This window comes from Rattus rattus, chromosome 4, assembly GCF_011064425.1.
Source record: "Rattus rattus isolate New Zealand chromosome 4, Rrattus_CSIRO_v1, whole genome shotgun sequence".
Taxonomy (NCBI): domain Eukaryota; kingdom Metazoa; phylum Chordata; class Mammalia; order Rodentia; family Muridae; genus Rattus; species Rattus rattus.
The window spans coordinates 165,016,720-165,041,122 of record NC_046157.1 but is presented as its reverse complement, the minus strand read 5'-3'; the positions used below and the strand labels follow the sequence as shown (position 1 = coordinate 165,041,122).

The window sequence follows — 24,403 nt, the reverse complement described above, 5'->3', positions numbered from 1 at the left end:
GTCCCTACAGATGGATGTTTTACAATTTTTATGATTTCAATTGAAAGCAATCAGCTTTCGGGGTCTGCAGGCAGATACAGCTGGGCGCCACCGGGTCCCTTTCCTTTGGGAATGAAAGGCACTGCTGAGCGATGGGGTGCTGCACCCGATTACGGGCGGCCGTCTCCCACCTCTCACTGGTGATGTCACAGCCCAGCCCCAGCCCCCTCCCGCTCCAACCTCGTCTCTTCTGCGGCCGCTACGCCCGTCCCTCTCCCTGTGCGACAAACCAGCTGGCGGCAGAGGCTCGGACGCAGCGCGCAGCCAACCAGCGCGTCGGGAGGGGTTTGGGGCGGGCCGGGCCGGGGGCGCGGAGCTCGTCACGCGGTGCCACCGTCACAGCACCAAGAGCAGCCAGCAAGAAGCATCAGTTCCAGGCTCGGGGACCCTCTCCGGTACCAGTGCCCATGCACGGCCATCGCCAGTGACGCCCGAGAGGTAAGGCTACTGCCCACTCGGCCTGTCGCCATTCCCGCTCACCATCCCGCACCTGTCCCTGGCATCCGGAACCCGCACTAAATGTGCATCGGATGGGAGATCCCGGGCCAGCGCCAATGCCCTTGTCGCAGCCCGAAGCGCGGGTTTGGAGCTGCGGCTTCCCTTCCCCCGACCTTCCTCCGCCTCTTAGAAGAACAAAGGGGCGAATTCAGGGGTGTCCGTGCTCCCTGCGAAGCTTTTCAGGGGTCCCAGAAAAGACTTATTTGCTGAGGCGCGACCCTTGGCCCATGTGGGTGGAGGTTGCCAGCTCGAGGAACAAGCAGATCTGGGCACAGCCTCCTTTCCCCCTTATCCCTCCACTGCAGAGGAGCTACCCAGAGGGATGCGACGGAGCCGCGGGGGAGGGGAGGCAGGGATGAGGAGTAGGGACCAGGACGAGGCTGAGGGGTGTCGGGACGGGGCGCGGCTGCTGATCCGGGCCCTAGGGGACAGTGCGCCGGGCAGCCGCTCTGGTCCCCGGTGGGGGAGGGCAGATGCTGGAGCCGACTGCAAAACAGGCGGGCGGGGCGGGGGATGCGGCGCCACGGCCAGGCCACCGGCTTAATGCGCACTTGGTGACTGCCCATCACTCCTAGTGCTCTGGACGCTCCTCCCTCCTGAGACCCCATTTCCCTTCCAGAAAGACACAGTGCGGGAGGAACCACCCGCAGACACGCCTGGCGGCTACAAAGCCAGTGCCCCAGTAACAGGTGTGGTCGCGGGCTCGAGGGAGGGGGCTGAGGGACGCGTCGTCTGGGCTGACAGAGGTCTCCGGGCGTCTGGCGTCAGTTGACTATAGGAACATTGCCGGTGAAGACCCTCGCATTCCCTCATGAAGCCATTCCTCTCCCCAACTGCTTCCCTGGGGAAGGCCACCGCCCTCTGCTCCCGAAGGGACAGGGACTACATTAGGGCGAAGGGAGAGGGTGGGTCTGCGGTGCAGTGAGCTGCAGGCTGTTGGGGGCCACAGGAGCGGGAGGGGGAGGGGACAGAGGGATTGCCAAGTCATGGGGCCTGCTGGGCGCCGGCGCGACGTCGCCCGGGCGCGGACCCGATGCGCGCCCACGTCCCCAGGAATGGGGATTTTTTTTTCCCCAGAGACCAGAGGACCCGTACCCCAGTCGCTAGCCTTCCTAAGAAGGGACCGCATTGCTGGGATTAGGGCAAGAGGATTGGATCAAGCGGTTGCTGGTGGAGGAGGTGCGGAGAGTCGCTGCTGCCCGCAGGGCTAGTGCTAGTCCAATCCTGGGGACCCGCAGACACAGCGCAAGCTCCCTCGGAAGACGCGGTCACTCCGAGCTGGCCGAAGGAGGCTGTCAGGGCAACGTGCCCAGCCCCTCTGTCTAAGGAAGCAGCGCCGGCTGCAGGGAAGCTGTGGGGTTCAGGGGGCTGGGGCCGCACCTGCGGCGGCCATTTTGCAGGTGTGGCTGGTCACCTGCCCCAGTCAGGCTAAAGGGAAGGGGTGGGCAGGGCAGGCGCGGAGCTGACAGCGGGTCGTGGTGCAGCAGGGTGAGGTGGGCTGCAGGGTCCAAGGCGGGCCTCAGATCTCAGCCTCTGCCCGAGCCTAGTCCTCAGGAGGTTCCTTGCTTTTGGTGGGTGGGGTCACTATCCAGGTCTTTTAAGGCAGAGGGCGGCAGGAATCTCAAGGTCCTCTGGGTGTAAAACCTGAGGAGAGCCCTGTTCCTAAGGCAGGAACCTCTACTAGAGGCTTCCTCTTGTAGTGAGGGTGAGTCTGAAGGACAGATTGTCCTTCTTGCAAGGTTTGTGGGCCACTGATCAGAGAGGCTGCCTTCAGAGATCTCAGGGTGAGAGTAGGAGCTGGCACTATGCCTGTGGGGTCCGTCCCCACTCTCCTGAACCCCGCCTGCTGTTCTAATGCCCTACTCAGAGGGAGCATGGAGCCTGCAGACTGCACCAGCCTCAGACAGGTGGAGACCTGTGCTCTGCACAAAGCCCGAGCTGCCGTGCTGGATTCAGTTCCAGGCCAGTAAGGGGGTGGGGAGGTGGTCTCAGGATCCAGCGTGTTCTGTCTGTTCTGTTGATTGTGTGCTCTGCAAATGCAGCAGGCAGTCCTCCTGTGGGCTTTTGTGCAGGGTTTGGGGGGAGGGGCAGCAAAGACAGGGTAGCCGACCAGGCTGACTAGCCCTAGGAGCAACCCAGGGGGTTTCATGGAGGATCATCCCACACAAAAACTGCCTTTGGGCAGAGTCCATCTCTCTAAGAACTGGGAGGGGCTCAGTGATCACCTGTGGACCGTGATGAACCCAGACCACTGAGTTGGCAGATTGACGAAGCTGTGGTTTGCAGCATATGGAGGCCTATATGTTCCCTAGAGCATGGGCAAACCCAGGGTTCTTAGACTTCCCACTGCCCACACTGGACAGTACAGAGACTCGCCAGCCACACCTGATGTAGCTGGCCTGCCTGCCGCTTCACTCCTGAGCCCAAACCAGGGCCACAGGCCTGTACTTGGCCTCACTGACTACTACTCTCCCCGGCTCATGGTGACTCAGGGAAGGGCTGGCTGAGCCAGTCCAGTAGGTGAGGGTACTGCAGGGATGGAGGACCCAGTCAAGGTCATCAGCAAAGGCCGTGCTGATTCCTTGGCCTCCTGACTCCTCTCAGTGCCTACCCCAGTCCCTTCAGCTGGTACTCAGTTCCTGAGTTCCCCTCAAGCAAAGCCTATACACCCTGCATTTAATCTTATCCCAGGAGTAGGGTGGGCAGGCCATAGCATTCAGATGGTTTGGAGGTCCCGCCATATGCTGGCCTCCTGCTCAGATTTCAGGACTCACATCCACCTACCTAAATATCGTTAGTCCTACCCAATGCCAGGGACTCGCAGCCAATGATGACAGCCCTGGTTCTAGAAACAGGTAGGCACTTAGGACCAGTGACATTAAGTAGCTGTGTATCCCCCTGTTCCAACTGCCAGTGTCCTTTAGAAGCTGGTTCCCACTGAGCTCATCTAACCTCTCAACATCGTGGATTGAGATGGTGGTAAGTTACCCATCTAAGGGTGGCTGGCAGGCAGAGACAGAATCAGGGGTTCTGGTACCCATCTAGGACTTCCTGGGTACCACTAACCTTGTGCTGGGACAGACCAAAGGTGAGCTCAAGGAGGGGGCCTCAGGAGCAGTCAGGGTCATTGAGACTCTAAGGGCTTTATCTGCTCCACTTTTACCTTGCGGGGCTGGCCACACACACCAAAGACAAACACCATAGCGTCTTCACATATGTACACATCTGCACATGTCACACTCATGCACACGAACACATGTGTAGACACATACATTCAGCATCCCTGAGTCACTGGGGTCTTGTTTTGTTTGTTTGTTTGTTTTGCCCTTCTGGATCTTTTTCTGAATAGCTCTCTTCTTCCAGCCTTAGACCTCTCTGAAAGGTGTCTTGGGTGTTGCCTCCTTCAGAAAGCTTGCTGTAAATCACCAGCCCTCTCCCACCATCTCTCCTCTCCTTGTAGGCTTAGAGCTAGGAAGAAAGCAGGGGAAATATATATGCTATAAGTTGAACTATGCTATTGAGTGCATTCCATTATCTGATGTTCTCGGATGCTAGTGAGGAAACAGTAGCATGCCCATTACTCAGATGCAGACGCTGAGGCTCAGGGGAAGTCATGCTTGACATTTCCAGACTGCAACCCATTGCTGCTCTTTTAGTGCCTTCTGTCCACTTTCAACCCCTCTCATCTGTCCTCCCTTATCCTCTTACATCCCCACTCCTTGCTCCTTTCAGGGGGGTAGGACACATAGTATCACCTCCGACCATCCAGTAAGACTCAGTGAGTACCATCTTCGATAGCAAAAGCTCGGAATTAGCAGCCGGCTACACTGACATCTGGAGTAGTCTTGGGTCTGTGTATTTTTGAGGCTGGCTTGGCAGGGCTTCCTTCCCTTTGGGTGGAGCTCCCTGACTATCCCTACGGTCCCCTCCCCTTGAGGGGATGGAGATGCCCAGAAATGACCTAGTAGGGTGCCAGGATTCCCTACATCCACTCACCTTCAAGTGAGCCTCAATTTCCTATCCTACCTGTCACCAGTTCAAAGTAAGACACTAAGATAGGGCCAGTGGGCATCAGCTTCCGAGGCTGCTGCCCTGGGTAGGGGAAACGTGGCAGCTTTGTGTGATTGGCTCTCACTCTCTGCTCATTTCTCAGTCCAGGGCCACTGGCTGCAGGGCCCCAGCATGGGGCAGGGCCATAGCAACTACAGCAGGTGATTCCAGGGCATGGAGGAGTGCAGAGGAACATTGGTCTGCAGTCTTGTTTGCCTGTGCATTACCTCCATACTTCAGGATGACTTTTTTTAAGGTGCATTTATTTTAGTTTAATTTTATGTGTACGTGTGTTTTATTTGCATGCATGTCTGTGCGTGCTTGGTACCTGAGAAGGCCAGAAGTCGGTGTCCCTGAACTGAGTTACAGATGACTGTGAGCCACTGTGTGGGTGCTAGGAATCGAACCCAGGTCCTTTTGGAAGAGTAGCCAGTGCTTGCAACCACTGAGTCAGCCCCTGGCAGGACTTTCGTGGTCAGAGATTTCTCTTTTTCTAGACCCCAAGATAACCTTTTCTTTAATTGTGTGGGTTTCTTTTGTCTCCGGGTTTCCACAGCTCTGCTGAGACCCCTCTTTCCTGACACTCCAGGCCTGAGAGCCACCTCTCTGTCTGGCTGATTACTGTTAGCCACGGTGCATCACCTTCTGTCAGTTGGTCGGTTGAGTCTCTGATTCTAGGCCCCATTGGCTGTCTGTCAATGGCTTCTATCTTGCTTTGCTGGGGCACGTCCTCGGGAGACTGTAAATGACTGACGCATGAATCCGTGAGTGTGAGGGGCTCTGCTCCATCCTCACCCTGGCAGTGACTCATTTCCTCAAAACTCTGGAGGATACGGCTCCATAGGCCTGGGCATCCAGGTGCTTATGAGAGTCTTCCTCTGTAACTTTCCTCTCCCTGGAATCTTCATTTTCCACGGCGTTCTACCCATGCACTTGGATAGGTCTCAGTGAGGTTGTGGTCAACGATGCTTCTGGGCCATTCTAATGGAAGATCAGTGAGCCTCAAAGAGAACCTCTTCTTCCCACCTTTTCTTCCTCAGATCCCCGTGTCACTGCCTCCCCGCCCCCTCCGCATTTGCCTCCTGGTCTTTTCTGTTTTACGGGTAACTTTTCGACGATGTCGCTTTCCAGTGTTTGGATTGATATTCTGCGTGTCACCTTTTCTCCATTCTGCCTCTAACACACTGCCTTTGTTAACTCCAACCGCTTCCATCTCTAGCGTCCTGCTCCCATGGCGGAAGATGGCTCTTTCTACAGCGCGTTGAGTGTGTAAGCACAGGCTTCGTTTGCTGTTTAGTGTGTCTGTGGCTTCCCTCTCCTATGGGCGCCATATTCTGCTGCTTTGCTTAAGCATTGCAGTTTATACATTTGCTCTACTCAGAGAGGCTGGGGTCCTCCTTGGTACACACACCTCTTGGGGCCTAGTGCCTGAGGAGCGCTTGTGAGTCCTTTGCTTCCTCTGAGTGGGAGCAGGGATCCTTCACAGGCTCAGTCCCAGCCGATGGGGTGGCTGCTTCCAATTTACCTACCCAGCCCCAGAGTTTTGGTTCCAGACTCTGCCCTGAAGGTCATGTGTGCTCTTTAATACTTGTGGAGAAAAAGCATACAGCGCCTGCAGATGACCCCAGTGACACTATTTATTCTAAGGGGGGTGGGATAGTTTCAGGTTGAGCCATGCGCCTCTCCCCTCCCTGTGGATACTTTGCGTGCCTAAGCGTGAACCCCGGGAAGAGCACCACAGGAGTACCACCCCCACCCCCAGCCTTTGCTTCATTGGATCACTTCGGGCATCCCTGGTCTTTATTCTTGATGCTAGGATGACTTTACTGCGCTTTCTCCCATTTTATGAGGTCTCAGTGTGACCCGCAGGCCTGATTGTTGATTGGTTGAGGGTTCCCTCCTCACTCTTTGGGGGTTTGGGGTGTGGCCTGGCCTGTCTTCGACTTTGTGCATCCTTTGAGGTATGAGTAAAAACCCCATTTCAGATTTTTTACCCCTCTCATATTCTTTGAAATGATTCAGTGTTCAGGAAGAAGAACCTGTTGATGCCATGTTCTTCAATGTCTCTGGCGTGTGAGCGAGTGAGCATGCGTGCTTGTGTGTGTGTGTATGTGTGTGTGTGTGTGTGTGTGTGTGTGTGTGTGTGTGTGTACATATCAGCCCACTGGCTTACCTTAACTGTAGGTAGATCTCTAGGTAAAGACTGCTAGGTTGCTAGGGAGGCCCTCATGTGTTCTCCGCAGACTCATCCTTCCCTGGTGGCCAAGAGCACCTGCTACTATGCTCACCCAACTTGTCTGCCTTCTGCATTGACTTGATTCAAGTTCTGCAGCTATCTGCAATACCTGAGACCATAGAACTACTAAAACATAGGGGCTCATCTGGCCCACAGTCAAAGAGCATGGAGCCTGCCTTCACTCAGCCAAGGTGAAGGATTTATTCTGCATCTAAAAGCTGAAACTATCCCACTCAAGGCAGATAAGTGTGCCAGAGAGCTTGACTTTATATTAAAGTTGTTGCTGTGATGATCCGTTAACCCATTTCCTCATCCTAAAGATGTGTTAACACATGACTCTGGGGATTAGGTTTGAGTCGTGGCTGTGATCTCACCATTGCATCATGGTTGTCTCCTGCCCACTGTCCACAGGGATTTGACATTTCCTTGCTCTCCCTGTGCACAGCATTGTCCCATGTTGATACAGAAGACTGAAATATACAGATGCACCTTGCCACTCTCAGACATTGATAGTGATGTCTCTGATGCCCCAATGTGGGCTATGTGCCCTGGCTCAGGAGCCCCCAAGGCTCTGACTCTGCCATTCCCAAGCTCCTCATTAGCCTTCCCCACCACTGTGCACATTACCTTTGAGAGAGGTCACCCTTTCCCCACCGTCTGGAGTGTAGTGTGATGATGTCACCCTAGCTACCCTTTAAAACTATTAAATATATAGATATTTACTATTTTGTGTGTATGTGTATATATGTGTGTACACACACACATATGTGCAGGTGTTTTCGCCCATGTTTGCACATGCAGAGGTACACAGAGGCCAGAGGAGTGTGTGGGTGTCCTGCTCTACTCTCCCCCATCTTTCTCTTTTGAGTTAAGTCTCTTACTGACTCTAGCTCACCATTTTTTCAGTCAGGCTGGTGTGGATGGGATTCTATCCCTCCCTACATCACCCTGTCTGTCTGTCTGTCTATCCATCTATCTATCTATTGGTCTGTCTGTCTATCCACCTACCTACCTGCCATCTATCTATCATCTCTATCTATCTATCATCTATCTATCAAACATCTATCTATCTATCTATCTATCTATCTATCTATCTATCAATCAAACATCTATCTATCTATCTATCTATCTATCTATCTATCTATCTATCTTCTATCTTCCTATTTATCAACTACCATCCATCTGTCAATTTATCATCTATCTGTCTATCATCTATATATCTATTATCTGTTTATATCTATCTATTTAATCTATCACCCATCTATCCATCATCTACCATCTCTATCATCTATCTATCTATCTATCTTTCTTTCTTTCTTTCTTCCATCTATCCATCATCTATCTCTCTATCTAATCTAGCATCTATCTATCTATCTATCTATCTATCTATCTATCTATCAATCTATCATCTATTTATCATCTGTTCATCCATCCCTCTCTCCCCTCCTCCCTCTTTCCCTCCATCCATCCAATTGAGATTACAGGCAGTTCAGAATTATCCTGAACTTGCTTTGAGTGGAAGATGACTTTAAACCCCTCATCCTTTTGTCTCCCTTTCAAGTGCTGGGATTACAGGGATTGGTTCACCACAACCAGCTTCCCTCTCAGTTCCACTACTGCACTCTACCTCCTGATTTGCATGGAACACATTCCAAGACTCAATGTGTATGCTTGAAACCACATGAGCTACGGCCCCATAGAGACCTGTTTTTCCTATACATGTGCATCTGATAAAGTTTAGTTTATGGAATAAGCACATTGAAGGTTAACATTAGTTCATAATACAGTGAAGCTATTATAATAGTAAACCTTAACAAATTTAAAGCGTAGAAAGTGCTTAGCTTTGAAAATTTCCTTTTAATATTCTTTGGTCATGGTTGACTCCAGGTAGCTGAATCCAAATGTGTTAGCTGCTCTTACAACAAACACCCAAGAGAATTGACTTACAAAGGGAGAGGTTTGGGAAGGTTCAGGGTTTAGGTCTGAGGTTGAATGGCCACATTGCTTTGGGCTTGTGTGGAGGCATCACAGCAGTTCACTATGAGCTAGGCCAGTTTTGACCTCATGTTTAGGAGAGAAGAAGAGTGGGGCTACGGTCTATTCCAGTCAAGAACTCCCTCAGTGACTGGAAGACCACCCATCACGTCCTCTCCTAAAGATCATGTCACCTCCCAGTGTGAGCCGGAGTCACGTGGTCCAGATGCAAACCGAAGGCCTGGGACAGTGAATTGATGGTCTGTTTCCCTTCAGACTTGTTACTGCTGTCCCTGTGTCTTACTCTCCCACACACACATTTTTTTTTTTTTTTTTTTTTTTTTTTTTTTTTTTTTTTTTTTTTTTTTTTTTTTTTTTTTTTTTTTTTTTTTTTTTTTTTTTTTTTTTTTTTTTTTTTTTTTTTTTTTTTTTTTTTTTTTTTTTTTTTTTTTTTTTTTTTTTTTTTTTTTTTTTTTTTTTTTTTTTTTTTTTTTTTTTTTTTTTTTTTTTTTTTTTTTTTTTTTTTTTTTTTTTTTTTTTTTTTTTTTTTTTTTTTTTTTTTTTTTTTTTTTTTTTTTTTTTTTTTTTTTTTTTTTTTTTTTTTTTTTTTTTTTTTTTTTTTTTTTTAGAAGCAAGTTGCCAAGTTTAAGAAAAGAGATTAAGAGATCATTTGAGAATTTGCTGAAGTTCTGTTAATTTACATACAAATCAACATTCTTGAGATTTTTGTCCTTCACTAAAGGTCATAACCCAGGAGGTGGCTCAGCTAGTGCCAGGCAAACAGGGCTTGAATTCAGTCCCCAGCACCAATCTTGTAATCTAAGTGCTGGGGAGATAGGGGTAGGAAGGCTCCTGGGGCGTGCAAGCCAGCCAGCCTTGCCGAATGGGCAAGCTACAGGTTCAGTGAGACCTTTGCTCACCGCATACACCTGCAGGCAACACACACACACACACACACACACACACACACACACACACACACACACACACACACACACTCACTACAGGTGCACAAAATCAGAAAGGAAAAGGTCATAGCTCTTCATTTAGATCTTCTGTCATGTTTTTGGCCAAGTTTTAAATTTTTCTTCATGAAAATTTCATGGGGTCTTTAGTGGCGATCTTTAGGTACTTTGTAGCTTGGTTTCTACTTTAAATGGTGTTGTAAACTGTTTCTAACTCTCTGGCCTGGCGTGTATTGACACATAGATTTCCAACAATGCTGCTGAAGCTTTGCACTTACTCATGCTTTGTGGGTAATCTTGGTGTCTATGCAAATGAGCAAGTAGGCTCTTCTCCTCTCTCTCTCTCTCTCTCTCTCTCTCTCTCTCTCTCTCTCTCTCTCTCTCTCTCTGGGCTTTGTTTATTGTTTTTCCTGTCTTGCTGTGTGGCTGGAACCTTTGTAACAGTTAAGCAAAAATGGACGGACTGGTCCTAAGTTTTTTTATAGAGGAACATTATTTCAAGTCACCGACAAGTGTAATGTTTGGGTGGGTTTCAGTGGATGGCTTCTGGGATTTAAAAATTAATTTTATTCAAATGTTGCTGAGAGTTATCATACACGGGTGTAGAAGACTACTGACTTATTCATTTATTTTTTTAAATACCTGGAGATGGTATCATACATTCCACCAAGTTTTTTGGGTGTGGATAGGTGCCATTGTTAGAATTTATGTCAATATTTCAGGAGGTCCAGGCTTTCTTGCTAATTACATTTTTAATTAGTTTACTTATCTGTTGTATGTGTTTGTGCACTTGAGAGCCATGGCCAATTTTTGTTAGTTCTCTCCTTTCACCATATGGGTGCCTGTCATTGAACTCAGATGGCTGGCTTAGTGCCTCAACCCACTATCTTACCACTCCAGTGCTAACTCACTGGGACTGAATCTATGCTCATCCATGAGATTGACCTATGATATCTATTTTTCTAATTTTCCTTGCTTAATTTGTCACTAAAGTTATGTTATTCTCAGAGAATAAGTTGGAAATATATTCTTTCTCTCTGTATACATCCCTTTTTGCCCTCTTTCTTGCAGTCTATATAAAATTTGAATTATTGGGGCTGGAGAGATGGCTTGGTGGTTAAGAGCAGTGGCTACGCTTCCAGAGGTCCTGAGTTCAATTCCCAGTAGCCACATGGTGACTCACAACCATCTGTAATGGGATCCGATGCTCTCTTCTGGCCTGCAGGTGTACATGCAGATAGAGCACATTAAATAAGTAAATCTTTTGAAAAATTTTTGAATTATTATTTTTAAAATGTATGGTATAACACACTTAAAAAGTTTTACTAGTTTGTTTTGGGGGAAATATATTTATTTTATATAATATTTATATAAATATTAATATAATATTTATATATGTAATATTTATATACTTATTATTATTTATAGTATTTAATTTAGTTCTTTTCTTGAGGTAGAGGTTTGCTCTGTTGCCCAGACTGGTATCAATTTCCTGGGGCCCGTCGGTCTTTCTGCCTTTCTGTTTTATTTCCTTGCTGGAAATGCTGACACACACACCATGGTGCTGGGCTTGTGGGTAAATTTTTTAAGTAACTGATTCACTTTTATCTAATAACATAGAAAAATTTGAGTCTCTGCTGACTGGCTTTTTCCTAGCTACAGCTTTTCCTGCTTCTTGGCACATCTAATATGTATTGGCTCTAGGTGTGTGTGTTTTTTCCTACGTGGTTCTGAGTTAGACGCTTTCCCTGTAGAGCATGTTGGATGCTGCTCTGGCAAGTTGCAGCTCTCTAGAGGGAGAGCTTTGTCTATCAGAGCCCATTACACTTTTCTAGAGTAGATATCTAGAGTAGACTTCCTGCAGGGAGGTGGAGTCACCCCAAGACCACAGGATTTTTTGGGGGTCTCCACAGAATGCCTGGGGTGGAGAGGGCTCTGTATCTTGGCTGACTGCATCACGCATGCCTCCCTAATTGGTGCAAGCTTTGGGGACTGTTTAGCCTTCAACTGCTCTACCCTTTTGTCTCTGGGTCACGGGACCATGAATTGTCCCTGCAAGGTTCAGGGGTATCACAGGCAAATATGGAGTTGTGAGCAGTCTCTTCCTTTCCAGAATTATCCAACTTCTTCACTCACCCAAACTCTGAGAGCTTAGTCTGGTCCCTGAGACTCCATCCTGGTTGGAAGTAGAAGCCTCATTACGGTGGCTGATAGTGTTTTTGTCATCGTTTACTAAAAGTTTCTGTAGCTTCACCATGACTTCTTTGGTGGATACATTATTTAAAAGTTTATTTTTGAAATTTCTTAATATGTGGGTTAGGGATTTTGTTCTTAACGTTTAGTTTGTTTTCAAGGGAAGTGATCCATTTGATACAGTCTAAGTTATTGGGAGTTACTTTGTGGCCTGCTAAGTTTTAAATTTCTAAAAGTTCACATTTTACCCTATTGTTTAAAACTACTGCTTTCTTCAGTAAACATTATGGCAACTGTGTCTGGGCATTTAAAAATCTAGGGTCATTCAGGGATCCTGCCTGCTTCTACTGCCTGCCCCTCTCCCTTGACTCTAGTAAAATTAATTGCTCAGTAATCCAGGATTTAGATGTCTAACCATCTGCGCTGGGGAGATGGGAGACGAGGAGCATGGGTGGTGGTACGTTGCAGGAAGACCTGCGACTGTTCTCACAGGGGCTTCAGACTTGATGCTGAGATCAGCTCAGATGCCATGGACCTCAATTTGAAACTGCGACTCATGGAGGACCAGCTTAGACACTCGTGCTTTTCCATTCTTCGTGTCCTTGTGTCTCAATGTCATTGATACAATCTGCTGTGTGTGTCCCTTTAATAGTGTGCTGATCTCTCCAGCCTTGCAGTCCCTGAGACTGGAGCTTTGAAGGCTTGGCTATCCTGTGGTAATGTCATGAGTGGTTCCAGTTCTCTGGTGCTTGGCATCCACAAGGGCGCTGGCCTTCCTGCTGACAAGGCACCCTTATTTCAGGAGTGCTGTTTATGCACTTTTCATTCAGTTCTCTTCCCTGAGTAATTTTCTCACTTGTTTCTGATGTGTTATTTGTCCTGGATTTCTAGATGCTCCGTAATGTGGGCCAGAGGTGGCTGTCACCTCTACTGTTCTCTCTATTGAGAAATGTCCATTTTAGTGAGAAAACTTACTCTTATCGACACACACACACACACACACACACACACACACACACACACACACACACACACATATTTGACAACCAAAAATGAGTCTTTTGTTCTTGTGTGCTTGGGAAATGTGGCTCAGGCTCCAAACCTCCTACATCAGCTTTCTAAGTGCTGGGATTACAGATGTGTGTGTGTGTGTGTGTGTGTGTGTGTGTGTGTGTGTGTGTGTGTGTGTTGACGCCCAGTTTTGTTTTTCCAGGCAGGGTTTCTCTGTGTAGCCCTGACCATCCTGGAGTTCATTATGTAGATCAGGCTGCCCTTGAATTCATAGAGACCCACCTACCTTTGTCTCCCCAGACTAAAACTAATTCTTTTTTTTTTTTTTTTTTTTTTTTTTTGAGCTGGGGACCGAACCCAGGGCCTTGTGCTCAAAGCTAGGCAAGCGCTCTACCGCTGAGCTAAATCCCCAACCCCTAAAACTAATTCTTTTTAAGTTTAATATGCATACAGAAGAATCAAACAACGCACCAAGTTTATTTAGAAAAGTCACCAGTTTTTACTTCCTGTGTCAATTATTTCACCTGTGTAGGTTTTTTTTAAAATGTCATCTTTCTTTAGCAAAATAATGGGATTACCCTGTCAGTTCTCGCTGTTTCAAGCACTGTGTGAAGAGACAGTTAAAGCATTTACCCTTCGTGCTTTGCTTATTTCAATGTCTTGGTTTTAGCGTTCACTCATTCATGCTCTCTATCCTGAAATTCCATTGGAAAAGCAAGTGAACTAGACCTAAAGATGAGAGCTGGGCTTTCTGTGAGGATGACAGATAGGAGGGAACACAGAGAGACTGAACAACCAAATCAGTACACATCAAAAAGAAGAACGCCATCATCAAGAAAAAAAAATAAATCCTTTAAAAAAAAGAAAGAAAGAAAGGAAAGATCCTTGATGAACATAGAAGTCGAAATCGTCAGCAAAATACCCAGGAGGCCAAACCATGGTAGAAATCTTCCCCAATATTACACTGTAAAATGATGGAGATGGAGAGACTCCTTGGTGGTCGAGAGCCCTGGTTGCTCAATGCAAAGGTTCAGTTCCCAGCGCCACATCTGTAACTCCAAGATAATAGGACATTCTTTGCAGAGATGCAAAGATAGTTCAATATCTGTCCCCAAAGCCAGTCACCATCAACAAAATGAAGGACAAAATGTCGTCTCAATAGATAAAGCATGGCAGATGATAAAATTCAACATTCTTTATGAACAAACAAATCAGATACATACTGAACATTACACGATAAAGCCCTTTAGCAATAAGCTTGCGAGGAACATTACATTCAATGGGGACAAGCTGGGGGCTTCATCTAAACCCTGAACCAGGCTAAGGTGCCATATTTACCATATTTTTAGATATTCTTTTTTAGATTTATTTATTTTATGTGTTTGAACATTTTGCCTGCTTGCACGCATGAATGCCTCGTGCTTGCAGAGGTCAAAGGAGGGCACTGGTTGACTCAACGACTTTCCAGACGTTCCAACACTTGGAGTTTAGGGTCTCAGTGCATGAATCTGAGAGGGACATTCAGACTAAGCCTCTCACTGTACCTGACCTCTGACCTCTTTAGTTTTTGGATTTCCATCACACACTTTCCACCGACTTCCATGTTTTTGCTTGTCTTGTTCATTGACGGTTCTGTCTAGTGTCTTCACCTCTTTGTTTCACTCATTGGATTTTTTTTTTCAGTTTGAGAATTTCCTTGGGATTCTTTATAGTTTCCAAACTGGGTCTGGGGACACGGATTTGAAGTTGGAGCAGTTGTTGCTCTTGCAAAGGATCCAGGTTTCCTTCACAGCGCCCACGTGGTGACTCATAACCAACTCCAGGTTGAGGGGATCTGATGCCCTCTTCTGGCCTCATGGCACCAGGCAAAACTCTCATGTACATAGATAAATAGTTTTTCAACTTCAAACAGAAATCTAATCTTCCGGTGAAATTCTTCCCTCTACCGACATCCTGTCTCCTTTCCTGTGTGTTTTAAACACATGGTCATGATTATCTTTAAGTCTATGTGAATAATTTCTAGGCCTGTAAAGTGGTAGAGTATGCATTTTTTTTCCCCGTTTGAAATTTTGGTTTTCCTCTTCATGTCCCTTTATGCCCTGCAACTTTTTGTTTGAGTGACATTTCCCAGACTCTTTTAAAAAATATTGATTGTTTTTACATTTTATGCGTATAAGTATTTCGCCTGCATATCTGTATATGTGTGTATCATAGACATGCCCGGAGCCCTTGGAGGATACCAGAAGGCATTGGATCCTTTGGAACTGGAATTACAGATGACTTCGAGATGCCATGTGGGTGTTGGGAACTGAATCCAGGTCCTCTGTGAGGGCAGCAAGCTTTTTAAACTGCTGTGCCATCTCACCAGCCACAAGCCTTGTGACTTTTGATATAAGAGCTTACATTCCTGATGGAGATGCCATTCACGCCCTGACATTGCTGTGCCCCACTGCAGATGGCTCACCTCTTCTAGAAGCTTCAGTGTCCGGTCAGTTGAGGCCAGGTGGTCGCAGGTCTCATCGATGGGGCCTAGTTTGCTGGGCTGTGCTGATCATCCCTGGGCCTCCCAGACTGGCTCCATGGCCCCTGTAGTCTGTAGCACTTGCCTAACACTGTGGAAGTCTTTGACTCTCCGATGCTCTTGGGTTGAGCTCTTAAATTCTATACCGTGGGTTTGGAACTTGTCAGATATCTTCCGGGCAGAGCTGTCTGTGTGTCCACCTCAGCATTCCATGTCCTCTGAGATCTTGGCTTCCTGTTTGTTTCTCAAGCACAGCCCCGCAGGTTTCTCTGTCACTCAGCAACAGCTCTCCGCCTGGAAGACTCCAGTCTCTCAGCCTCTCACCCCTGCGTCCAGAATGCAAATGGGCTGGGAGCCAGCTCTGTTCAGTGTTTTCTGTCCCTGAGGCCCCTGTAGCCCCTGCCCTAGAATCTTGGGCCTGTTCCCCACATTGCCTCAGTAACTTGCTGCAGATTTGAGCATTTCATCTGCACCGCATGCCCACCTGCCCCGGGACAGGAATGCCAGCTTCCTGAAGCAGCATTTTGTTCCAGTGGAACAGCCGTGCGTGTTTATGCTTCCAAAAGAAAGTTCCAGCTTATGGTTAAATGAGGCACGGCCAGTTGTCCATACCAACCTTAATTTGGTTTTCATTGCATGTGTGTGACGAGTGCTTTGCCGGCATGTATGTCTGTGTACCACATGTGTGCAGTGCCCATGAAGGTCAGTAAAGGTACTGATCTTGTAAAAAGTGACTATTTCCAGAGAGAGAGGAGGGGAGGGGGAGAGGGAGAGGGAGAGAGGGGGAGGGAGAGAGAGAGAGAGAGACAGAGAGAGAGAGAGAGACAGACAGACACAGAGAGAGACAGAGAGAGAGAGAGAGAGAGAGAGAGAGAGAGAGAGAGAGAGAGAGAGAGAATATCAGCCTATGGACCTGCTCTTTCTACACACACACACACACCCATTTGGGTGTCAGCTTTGATTGTCAGGTTGGCACAGCCTAGACCAGTGGCTCTCAACCTTCCTGATTGCTGCCACCCTTTAATACAGTTCTTCATGTTGTGGTGACCCCAACCATAAAATTATTTCTGTTGCTACTTCCTAACGAACATTTTGCTACTGTTAATGAATTGTAATGTAAATACCTGTGTTTTCTAATGGCCTTTAGTGACTCCTGCGAAAAGGTCATTAGACTCCCAATGGGGTCCCGACCCACAGATTGAGAACCTGGAGTCATCTGAGAGGAAAACCAGGATTGGGGAATTGCCTAAATCTCTCCATGCCACAGGATGCCTGTGGGAATGTCTGGGGGGGGGGGAACTGTCTCTTGATTATTACTTGATGCAGGAGGGACCAGTCCACCGTGAGCGGCACCAGCCCTAGGCAGGCAGTCATGGGCTTTATAAGAAAGCTAGCTGGGTATGGACCTGTAAGTGAGCAACAAACGGCATTCTTCCATGGTTTCTGCTTCTGGCTCCCGCCCCGACTTCACTCAGGGATGGATCATGACCTGAAAGTATCAGACAATAGATCCTTTCCTCTCCAGCGCTGCTTTTAGTCTGTTTCATCACAGCCACAGAAATAAAACTAGAGCAGACGCCATGGCCCGTCTTGAAATGAGCACAGCTTCATAGCGTATGTGACGGCTGGGGGCGGGGTGTGGCCCGTTCTTTGTCCTCGGGTTTTCCAAAAGTCTTATCTTGCCAGATTTCACTGAAAATCCTGTTGGAATATCTGGGTCACAGGAATTGAGCATCTGTGCAACTAAATTTGAGGAGAATGAAAGGCATTATTACGTCATCTGTTCTCATAAACATTTTCTTCCTCTCTAATGATTTCCTATTTGTGGGCCTGGGGTTATTCGATCACAGGAGGCCTCCTTGAACAGCACGAGCTGTGCTGTGGCGTACAGGAGGCCTAGGGACTTCACAGGCTTGCCTGTGCCCACCTTCCTCCCTAGCCAACACAGGGAAACACGGTCCGTCTGCCCTTCTTGGGTGCCCATGCATAGACTTGCAGAAGGTGGCATCAAAGAGTGGCTGGCCCTGTGCCCGGGGCTGCAGGGCTGGCATGAAGGAGTGAGCTGAAGTCCGGCTCCCACCAATTTTCATTCTATGTGGATTTGTCCACTCAGCGGTAGGGAGATCTGTCCCTCTCCTGCAGCCCCTGAAGGAGCTGCTTACTGGGAGGGGGGCGGTCCATCGAGCCCCAGTTCAAGCCCCAGTTCCAGGTGACGTACAGGGTCATTGGCTTCAACCATTTCTACATCAGACTCACCTCCAGCCCAGGGTGAATCATATAGCTAGAGAAAGACAGGAGCAGGTCCAGACTGAGACCCGTCCATTTCTAACCCTTGCCTGAGGAACCCTGCAGGTTAAAGATCCCCACTCCCTTCTCCTTTTAATTCAGTTTAAAATTTTCTATGCAACGTATTTGGGTCATATTCTTTCTCCTTCCCCAGCTCCTCCGAGCTCTCTCCCTATTTATACCAACTTGATACTCTTTCTCTTAAAAACAAACACAGGGTGGAGAGCATGCCTGGGGGGGGCACTCGCTCAGAGGAGAAGGGGAGGGGGAAGGGGGATGTAAAGTGAGTAAGTAAAAAGATACAATTAAATTAAAACAAACACACACACACACACACACACACACACTCTCAACGCCCCACTCCCAAAGGGAAAAAAAATAACAAAAACCAATAACATAGTCTGTTTTGTGTTGTCAACTATTCCTAAGTGTGCAGCTTGCCCTGTAGTGTGGTTGATATACCCAGTGTTACTCACGTTCAAAATCCGCTCAAGTTTAACCAAGACCAAAAAAAAAAAAAAAAAAAAAAAAAACCCAAAAACCAAAAAATAAAAAAAAAAAAAAAACAAAAACAAAAACAAAAAAAAAAGCCAGCACCAAGAAAGCGAAGAGGGCACAGAGTCCCATTCATAACCAAGAAGCCATTTTCAAGTGACAGCTGCTAGGAGAGGGAAGACAGTGTTCTTCACTGGAGGGTCACCTTCTTGTCCTGGCGCTGTTGGGCCCCTTATGCTTGGCTTAGCTCTGTGCTGTTAAAATCACTTGTAGCCGCCTGCTTCCAGTTCCGTGTCCTGTTGGTTGGTCACCACACCGTCACTGGAGGAGGTTGAAGGGAGTGGAGAAGGGTACAGCCAGCACCCTGGTCTGGCCTCTTTGAATACTGCTCCTAATCTGTGTTTCCCTTTCTCTGCAACAGGTGACTCTGCCCTCTCTGGGGCGACTGCAGCTGCTGACTGACCCCCAACTCCACAGAAATGGCCGGGGCCTCTGTGAAGGTGGCGGTGCGCGTCCGCCCCTTCAACTCCCGGGAAATGAGCCGCGACTCCAAGTGCATCATTCAGATGTCTGGAAGCACCACCAGTAAGTACTGGCCATGATGGCTACACCATCAACTGCTGGTCACACGGGACCATGCCTACTAGTCAGACCCAAGAGCCAACCTAGCCTAGATCTGAAAGTCCTGAGCCTTCATCCACGTGGTGTATGGGCGTCCCAGGGCTCACCATAACATGACCACAGAGGAGGGACTGTGGAAACAGAAATTTGTTCTTGGGTTCTGGAAGCCAGACATTCAAGATCAAGGTGTGGGCAGGGTGCTTCCCCTCCATTCAAGGCACCATGCTCTCCCAAGTGTCTGGAGGTTGTCGTCTGGCTGGGCTTGTGGCCACATTGCTCTCACTTCTGCCCACATTGTCACGAGTGGCCTCCCTGCTCTCTGTGTCCCTGTGTTCACGATTAGAGATGCAGTCTCAGACTATATCTTAAACTGGATAAATATTCACACTGTAGCCCAGGCTGTCCTTGAACTATCACCTCAATTTTATGTAGCCCAGGCTGTCCTTGAACTATCACCTCAATTTTAAATATTGTAATTCCAGGTTGGCCCGAGACTCAGGCATGTGCCACCGTACCTGGATGCCTTTGTGTCCTCAGGGACCTAAGGCATAACTTAGTTCAGTCTGCCTCCACTTTAATCATGGTCTTTACCATCTTCCTTTCAAGCCTACAGTCTTGGCTACTTGGGAGGCTGAGGCGGCAGTATCACCTGAGACTAGCTTAAGCCCAGTTTGGGTACCATAGTGATGGCAGTTTCCAAAGAAAGACCACACCTTGATGTTTTAGAAATATGGATTAGGGGGTGGGGTAGAAGTCAACACTATTTAACTTTGAGTACGGTCATAGCTATTGGGTTCCAGGTGCCCACTTTGTTCCTTGCTATGTTTCTCATTTGGTCATGTCAGACTCTGACAAGTGGGAGGTCTAATCTTGGGAAGAATGAAGCAGTAAACCAGAGGGTAGCCCTTACATAATGCTGGGGACGTAGACCTGCCCCCAAAGGTCCCATAAGCATCAGGATTTTATTTGAGGGTAGGACAGTCTCCGAAGCGTTTGTCTGATCGTTGTTTTATGGGGAAGATTTCCTAATGAGATGTGATTGACAGGCCGAGAGGTGGGCCCATCACAGTGGGAAGCTCTCTGGGTTTTCCAGATCTGACAACCACACCCAGACTCAGCAGGGCCATCTGTCGAGGCAGTCCCTCCACTCCTCCACTAGGGGAGCTGTTAGCCTTGCTTCTGACTCCCTAGGTTGGCTGCGCTCTCTTGGGTCCTCTGCCAGTGGCCCAGTGTTTGAGTAGACTTTGCTGATGACAGTCTACCTTAAAAAGCGAGCAGGCCATTGGCTATTGATTGTGCTTCCCTTGCTCAATGCATTTTGTTTCCTTTTACCATTCCTTCTATTGGAAGACCTTAAATGCTACTGTAACTTGCTTGAGAACTATAGGACCATGGCAAACAAAAGCAATTAAAATTAGGAGAATCTGAATATTTGGCTGAGGATATCTATATCGATATCGATATCTATATATATCAATTTATGGAAAAAAGCACAAACAACCTTGGAAGCCCTTTGTCTGCACACCATGATGAACTTCCTGGGCCCAAAGGTACCAGGGCAAATAACTGGCATCATCTACCCTTTCGAGGTGTTTTAGTTACTGGATCAGTGGAAAATAATACTAATAAAACAAGCTATCTCTGATATCTAAAAAAAAAAAAGCTTAAGTTTTAGGATAAGAACTTGTCATCACCTCTGTTCAGGGTTGTCTGGGCTTGGTAGTCATGTGAGCCTGGGTCTCATGTGGGTTCTGTCCACTGTCTTCCACAAGCTTCTGCTGGTACCAGACTGTACCCAATGGTTGGCACCAACAGCTACCTACGTGGTCCCTTCTCAGGGTGTCAGATGATGACAGAACTCATGTGGTGTTTAGCACCTGTGCAAACACCTGCTCTATCATTTCCTAGCTCGCAGGTGGCTGCTGGAGTTATGGGCCTCACATGCGTCCCTGTCTGCTTCCTTGGGTGGCCACCGGGCCCATTGAAGGAGGAGGAGGACTTTGGGATCGATATGAATGCCCAGGAACCTTTAGCTATTCTGTAATTGTCATCTGGGTAAATAACGCTCTTTGTCTGAACGTTCGAGAGCGAGCAGTCACATCATCGGTACATCTGTCTGCCGCTGACACAGCCAGCCTGGGCCAGTCAGTAGAGTTCGTGGGGTTTATCTATGCTCCGTATCCTCACTATACAATGGGGCAGGCTACGCCTTGGGCTTTGCTCTCCTTAAGTTATACTTTATACTCAGAGGACATGGAGACGGTGTGGGCTCTGGGTCAGCTGTGTCCCTGTGCAGGGCCTCAGGGCAGGCTGATGACAGGTCCCTGGGCTTCTTTAACGAATCATCTCAGGATGTACCCTGAACTGAATTCCAGGAGAGCTAAGGGTAAAAAAGCCAGGGAGGGAGAGACTCCACTGTGCTCTTGGGACTGACCTTGATGGGTCATCTCTTTAGGCCTCAGTTTCCTGACCTATGCAAAGGAGTACTTGATGTTGGGTAATCCTCAGAGTCCTAATCCAGGTCACTTCTGAACCCTCTAGCCACACAGAGAAACCTCTGGGCTCAGGGGGCAACTGGATCTGCTCGGCACACACTTCCCTCTCTGCTGTGCTCCTGGTTGCAGGGGAACATTCTGATTCTGAGAAAAGTGCCCAATTAATTTCTTTCCCTCTGCCACTCTGCACACTGCCCCCACCCCCCACTTTTGTCCTCCCCACTGGGTGGCCATCCCTGTGCAGGCCCCACAGGCCTTGCATTGTGCAGTTTCTCTTGAAAGAACCTGGATCCCAGGGGCCCAGCCCTGGTAAGGGGTTGAAGGGATGGATGGAGCCGTTAATGAGCTGGTCTAGGGTACTGGCTTCTGGGCCTGCGTGGCCCTGTTTCGACCCCCTCCTGGTTCCCCAGGAGAGCCTGCTGCTTTCTGGCCTAATGCGCTCTGCTTCTGTGAGAAATGGACTGTTGGGGGAGGGGTTGTTGGCACAAAACAGGCCTCTGAAGGTTGGGCTGGGGGCTGTGGTTGGTCAGCCTGGTTATCCAGGCCCTCTGGGCTGAGTGAACTGTGGGGAAAATCTTCCTTCTCAAGAGCATTTGTAGTGACTGAAGGTATTTCTATTAATACAGACTGCAGGATCTGGGAGACAGGTTGTGGGGAGCAGGAGCAAATAGGGTCTAAGTCCAGAGTTCTGTGCCAGGTGGGCCCCACAGTGGACGCTTCCTTTCTAGCTTGAAGCAAAGACCTTTCCTCCAAATTAATTGCCTGCTGCCCCATCTCCACTGAGCTTGCACCCCTCCTATGTCCTAGGAGGGCCTCAGTTCAGGGAGCTTAGGGTCCATATGGGGTATGGTGATGACCCCAATACCAAGACCCCATCAGAGTCAGGAAGAATGGGGAAGTTGGAGCATATAAGTCAGAACTCAGGCCTGTTCAAGAGTGAGGATGGGGCCAGGGCAGGGAATTTGGGATTACATAGAGGCCCTGACCCACAGTCCACGGGGTAAGCGAATTGACCAGATAGAGGGTGGGACAATGGTGTCCTAGCTTCCTCCTCAGGGTCTCAGAGGTCCAGCTCAGGCTGTACTGAGGAAGGCACTAAGATTGCTTCCATGCCACCGGTCTCATCTGTGCTTGGGTTCTGGCTATGTTGAAGCCACTCTTCCTGTGTCACAGAAAGACATGAAACTAGGTCAACTAACTCTCCTGTCTTCTCAAGGCAGTCATGGTATAAATGGCCAGTCACTGTGCTCTCTCACTGGCCTTCCAAAGGCCCTAGGCTTGGAAGAACTCTAGTCTAGGGTCTAGTTCTGAGGAGAGATGGCTTCCAGTGATGTTTGGACCAGATGCTTGCCGAGAGCCTTGGCAGCCATTGAGCTTGTTACAGTGGCAGAGGATTGCATGACCAGAGGGGTGTTCAGCTTCCCAGAGCTGCCATGACAAATTGTGGAAGGGCAGTTTAACTTCAGGAATGTACAACGCAGCCACTCCGCAGGCTGAAGTCCAAGTGTAAGTCTGGGATGAGACCTCCTGAGGCTGGGAGGGAGGATCTTTCCCCCAGGTCCCCTCTGAGCTCCCAGAGTACCGATGGCTTTGGTGTTTTAGAGGTCTCAACTGGATTTCCACCTTCATTATAGGATGCAGTGTCCTTCCTGCATGTGTGTGTCTCCAAATTATCCCCTTTTGTAAGGCTGTGAGTCATACTAGAGCAGGGTCCACTCTGATGACGTCCCTTGAATAAACTCCTTTTGCAACGACTCCCATCTCCTAGAAAAGTCACCTTGACACACCAGGGGGTTCGCTTTGAAGTCAGTACAGGTTTGGGAGAACACTTCCGTCATCACTCAGGAAAGTCATCTTGTCCCTCCCCATACGTCAGGAAGTCATCTTGGATGCAGGCTGGTGGGGTGTACCAGGGTATTCTAAGGGTTATATTGTGATTCTCACTAAGAAAAATTGGTCCCAAGTTGACAAGTCCTAGGGGTGGGGGTGGAGAGTTTTGCTTTCCATACATGATGGTGACTCTGATTGGGCTATGTCCTTTATGGATGTGAGACCCCAGAGCAGGGTGTACCTCTGTCCTGGTGTCCTCAAGTCTGCATCAACACAGGCATTATGTTTGTGACAATCTGGGGAACACAACCTCAGGGAGTGGGAACCAAGTCCCTTCCCATGGCCACGGAGGACCCACAAGTGCTGTGGGACTAAGATGCTGCTCTAGCCATCGAGGTCTCTAGAATTGGGCTGTGGACTCTGTGAGGAGGGAGGAGGACGCAGACACAATGATACCTCAAGAGGAACAAGTCAGGGGCAGGCCCTGGGTTGTAACAACAAGGCTAGAAGATACTGTCTTACAGCAGGAGAGGAAAGGATTGTGATATGCTTGGCAATGAGCACCCCATCTGTAGGATAGTGCACATGCCCCCCATAAATGTACAGATGAACTGTGTAGGCATAAGATTGCCTATAAGAGGGGCTGGAGAGATGGCTCAGCGATTAAGAACACTGACTGCTCTTCCAGAGGTCCTGAGTTCAATTCCCAGCAACCACATGGTGGCTCACAACCATCTGTAAAGAGATCCGATGCCCTCTTCTGGTGTATCTGAAGACAGCTACAGTGTACTTATATATAATAAATAAATAAATCTTTAAAAAAAAAGATTGCCTATAAGAGATAGGACTTGGAATGGCACAGGGTGCCTTAGACTTTAACTACTTTGGAGGTACAAGTGTGCCAGGCAGGGCAGGTAGACCAGTAGGCTGTAGAACCCTAAACTAGGGAGGCTGGAGCCTGTACATGACTGTCACCAGAAAACAGATGTGGCCTGGTGGTGCCCTTTGGCATCTGTGAGTCTATTCCAAAAAGAGGGGCAAAGACTCCTGTGTGCCTGCAAATGGATATCTGGTCCCATCTAGTTTGTGGGCCTGACTTGCCTGGGGCCCTCTGACGATCAGGGTGCAGTCTTGGATGGTTGGGATTTCATTGCATAGAATTAACCAGCATTATTATCTGTGTCCCTTG

General features: G+C 48.3%; 1 protein-coding gene across 1 annotated transcript in view; it reads left to right on the top strand.

The window, feature by feature from the left end:
* Positions 1–357: 357 nt before the first annotated feature.
* Positions 358–24,403, top strand: part of Kif1a (kinesin family member 1A) — an 84,568-nt gene continuing 60,522 nt past the window's right edge. Inside the window, exons 1-2 of the mRNA XM_032901665.1 lie at positions 358–477; positions 18,690–18,853. Coding sequence (XP_032757556.1) covers positions 18,748–18,853 — 106 coding nt within the window. The 5' untranslated portion in view covers positions 358–477; positions 18,690–18,747. The remainder of the gene's footprint in view (positions 478–18,689; positions 18,854–24,403) is intronic.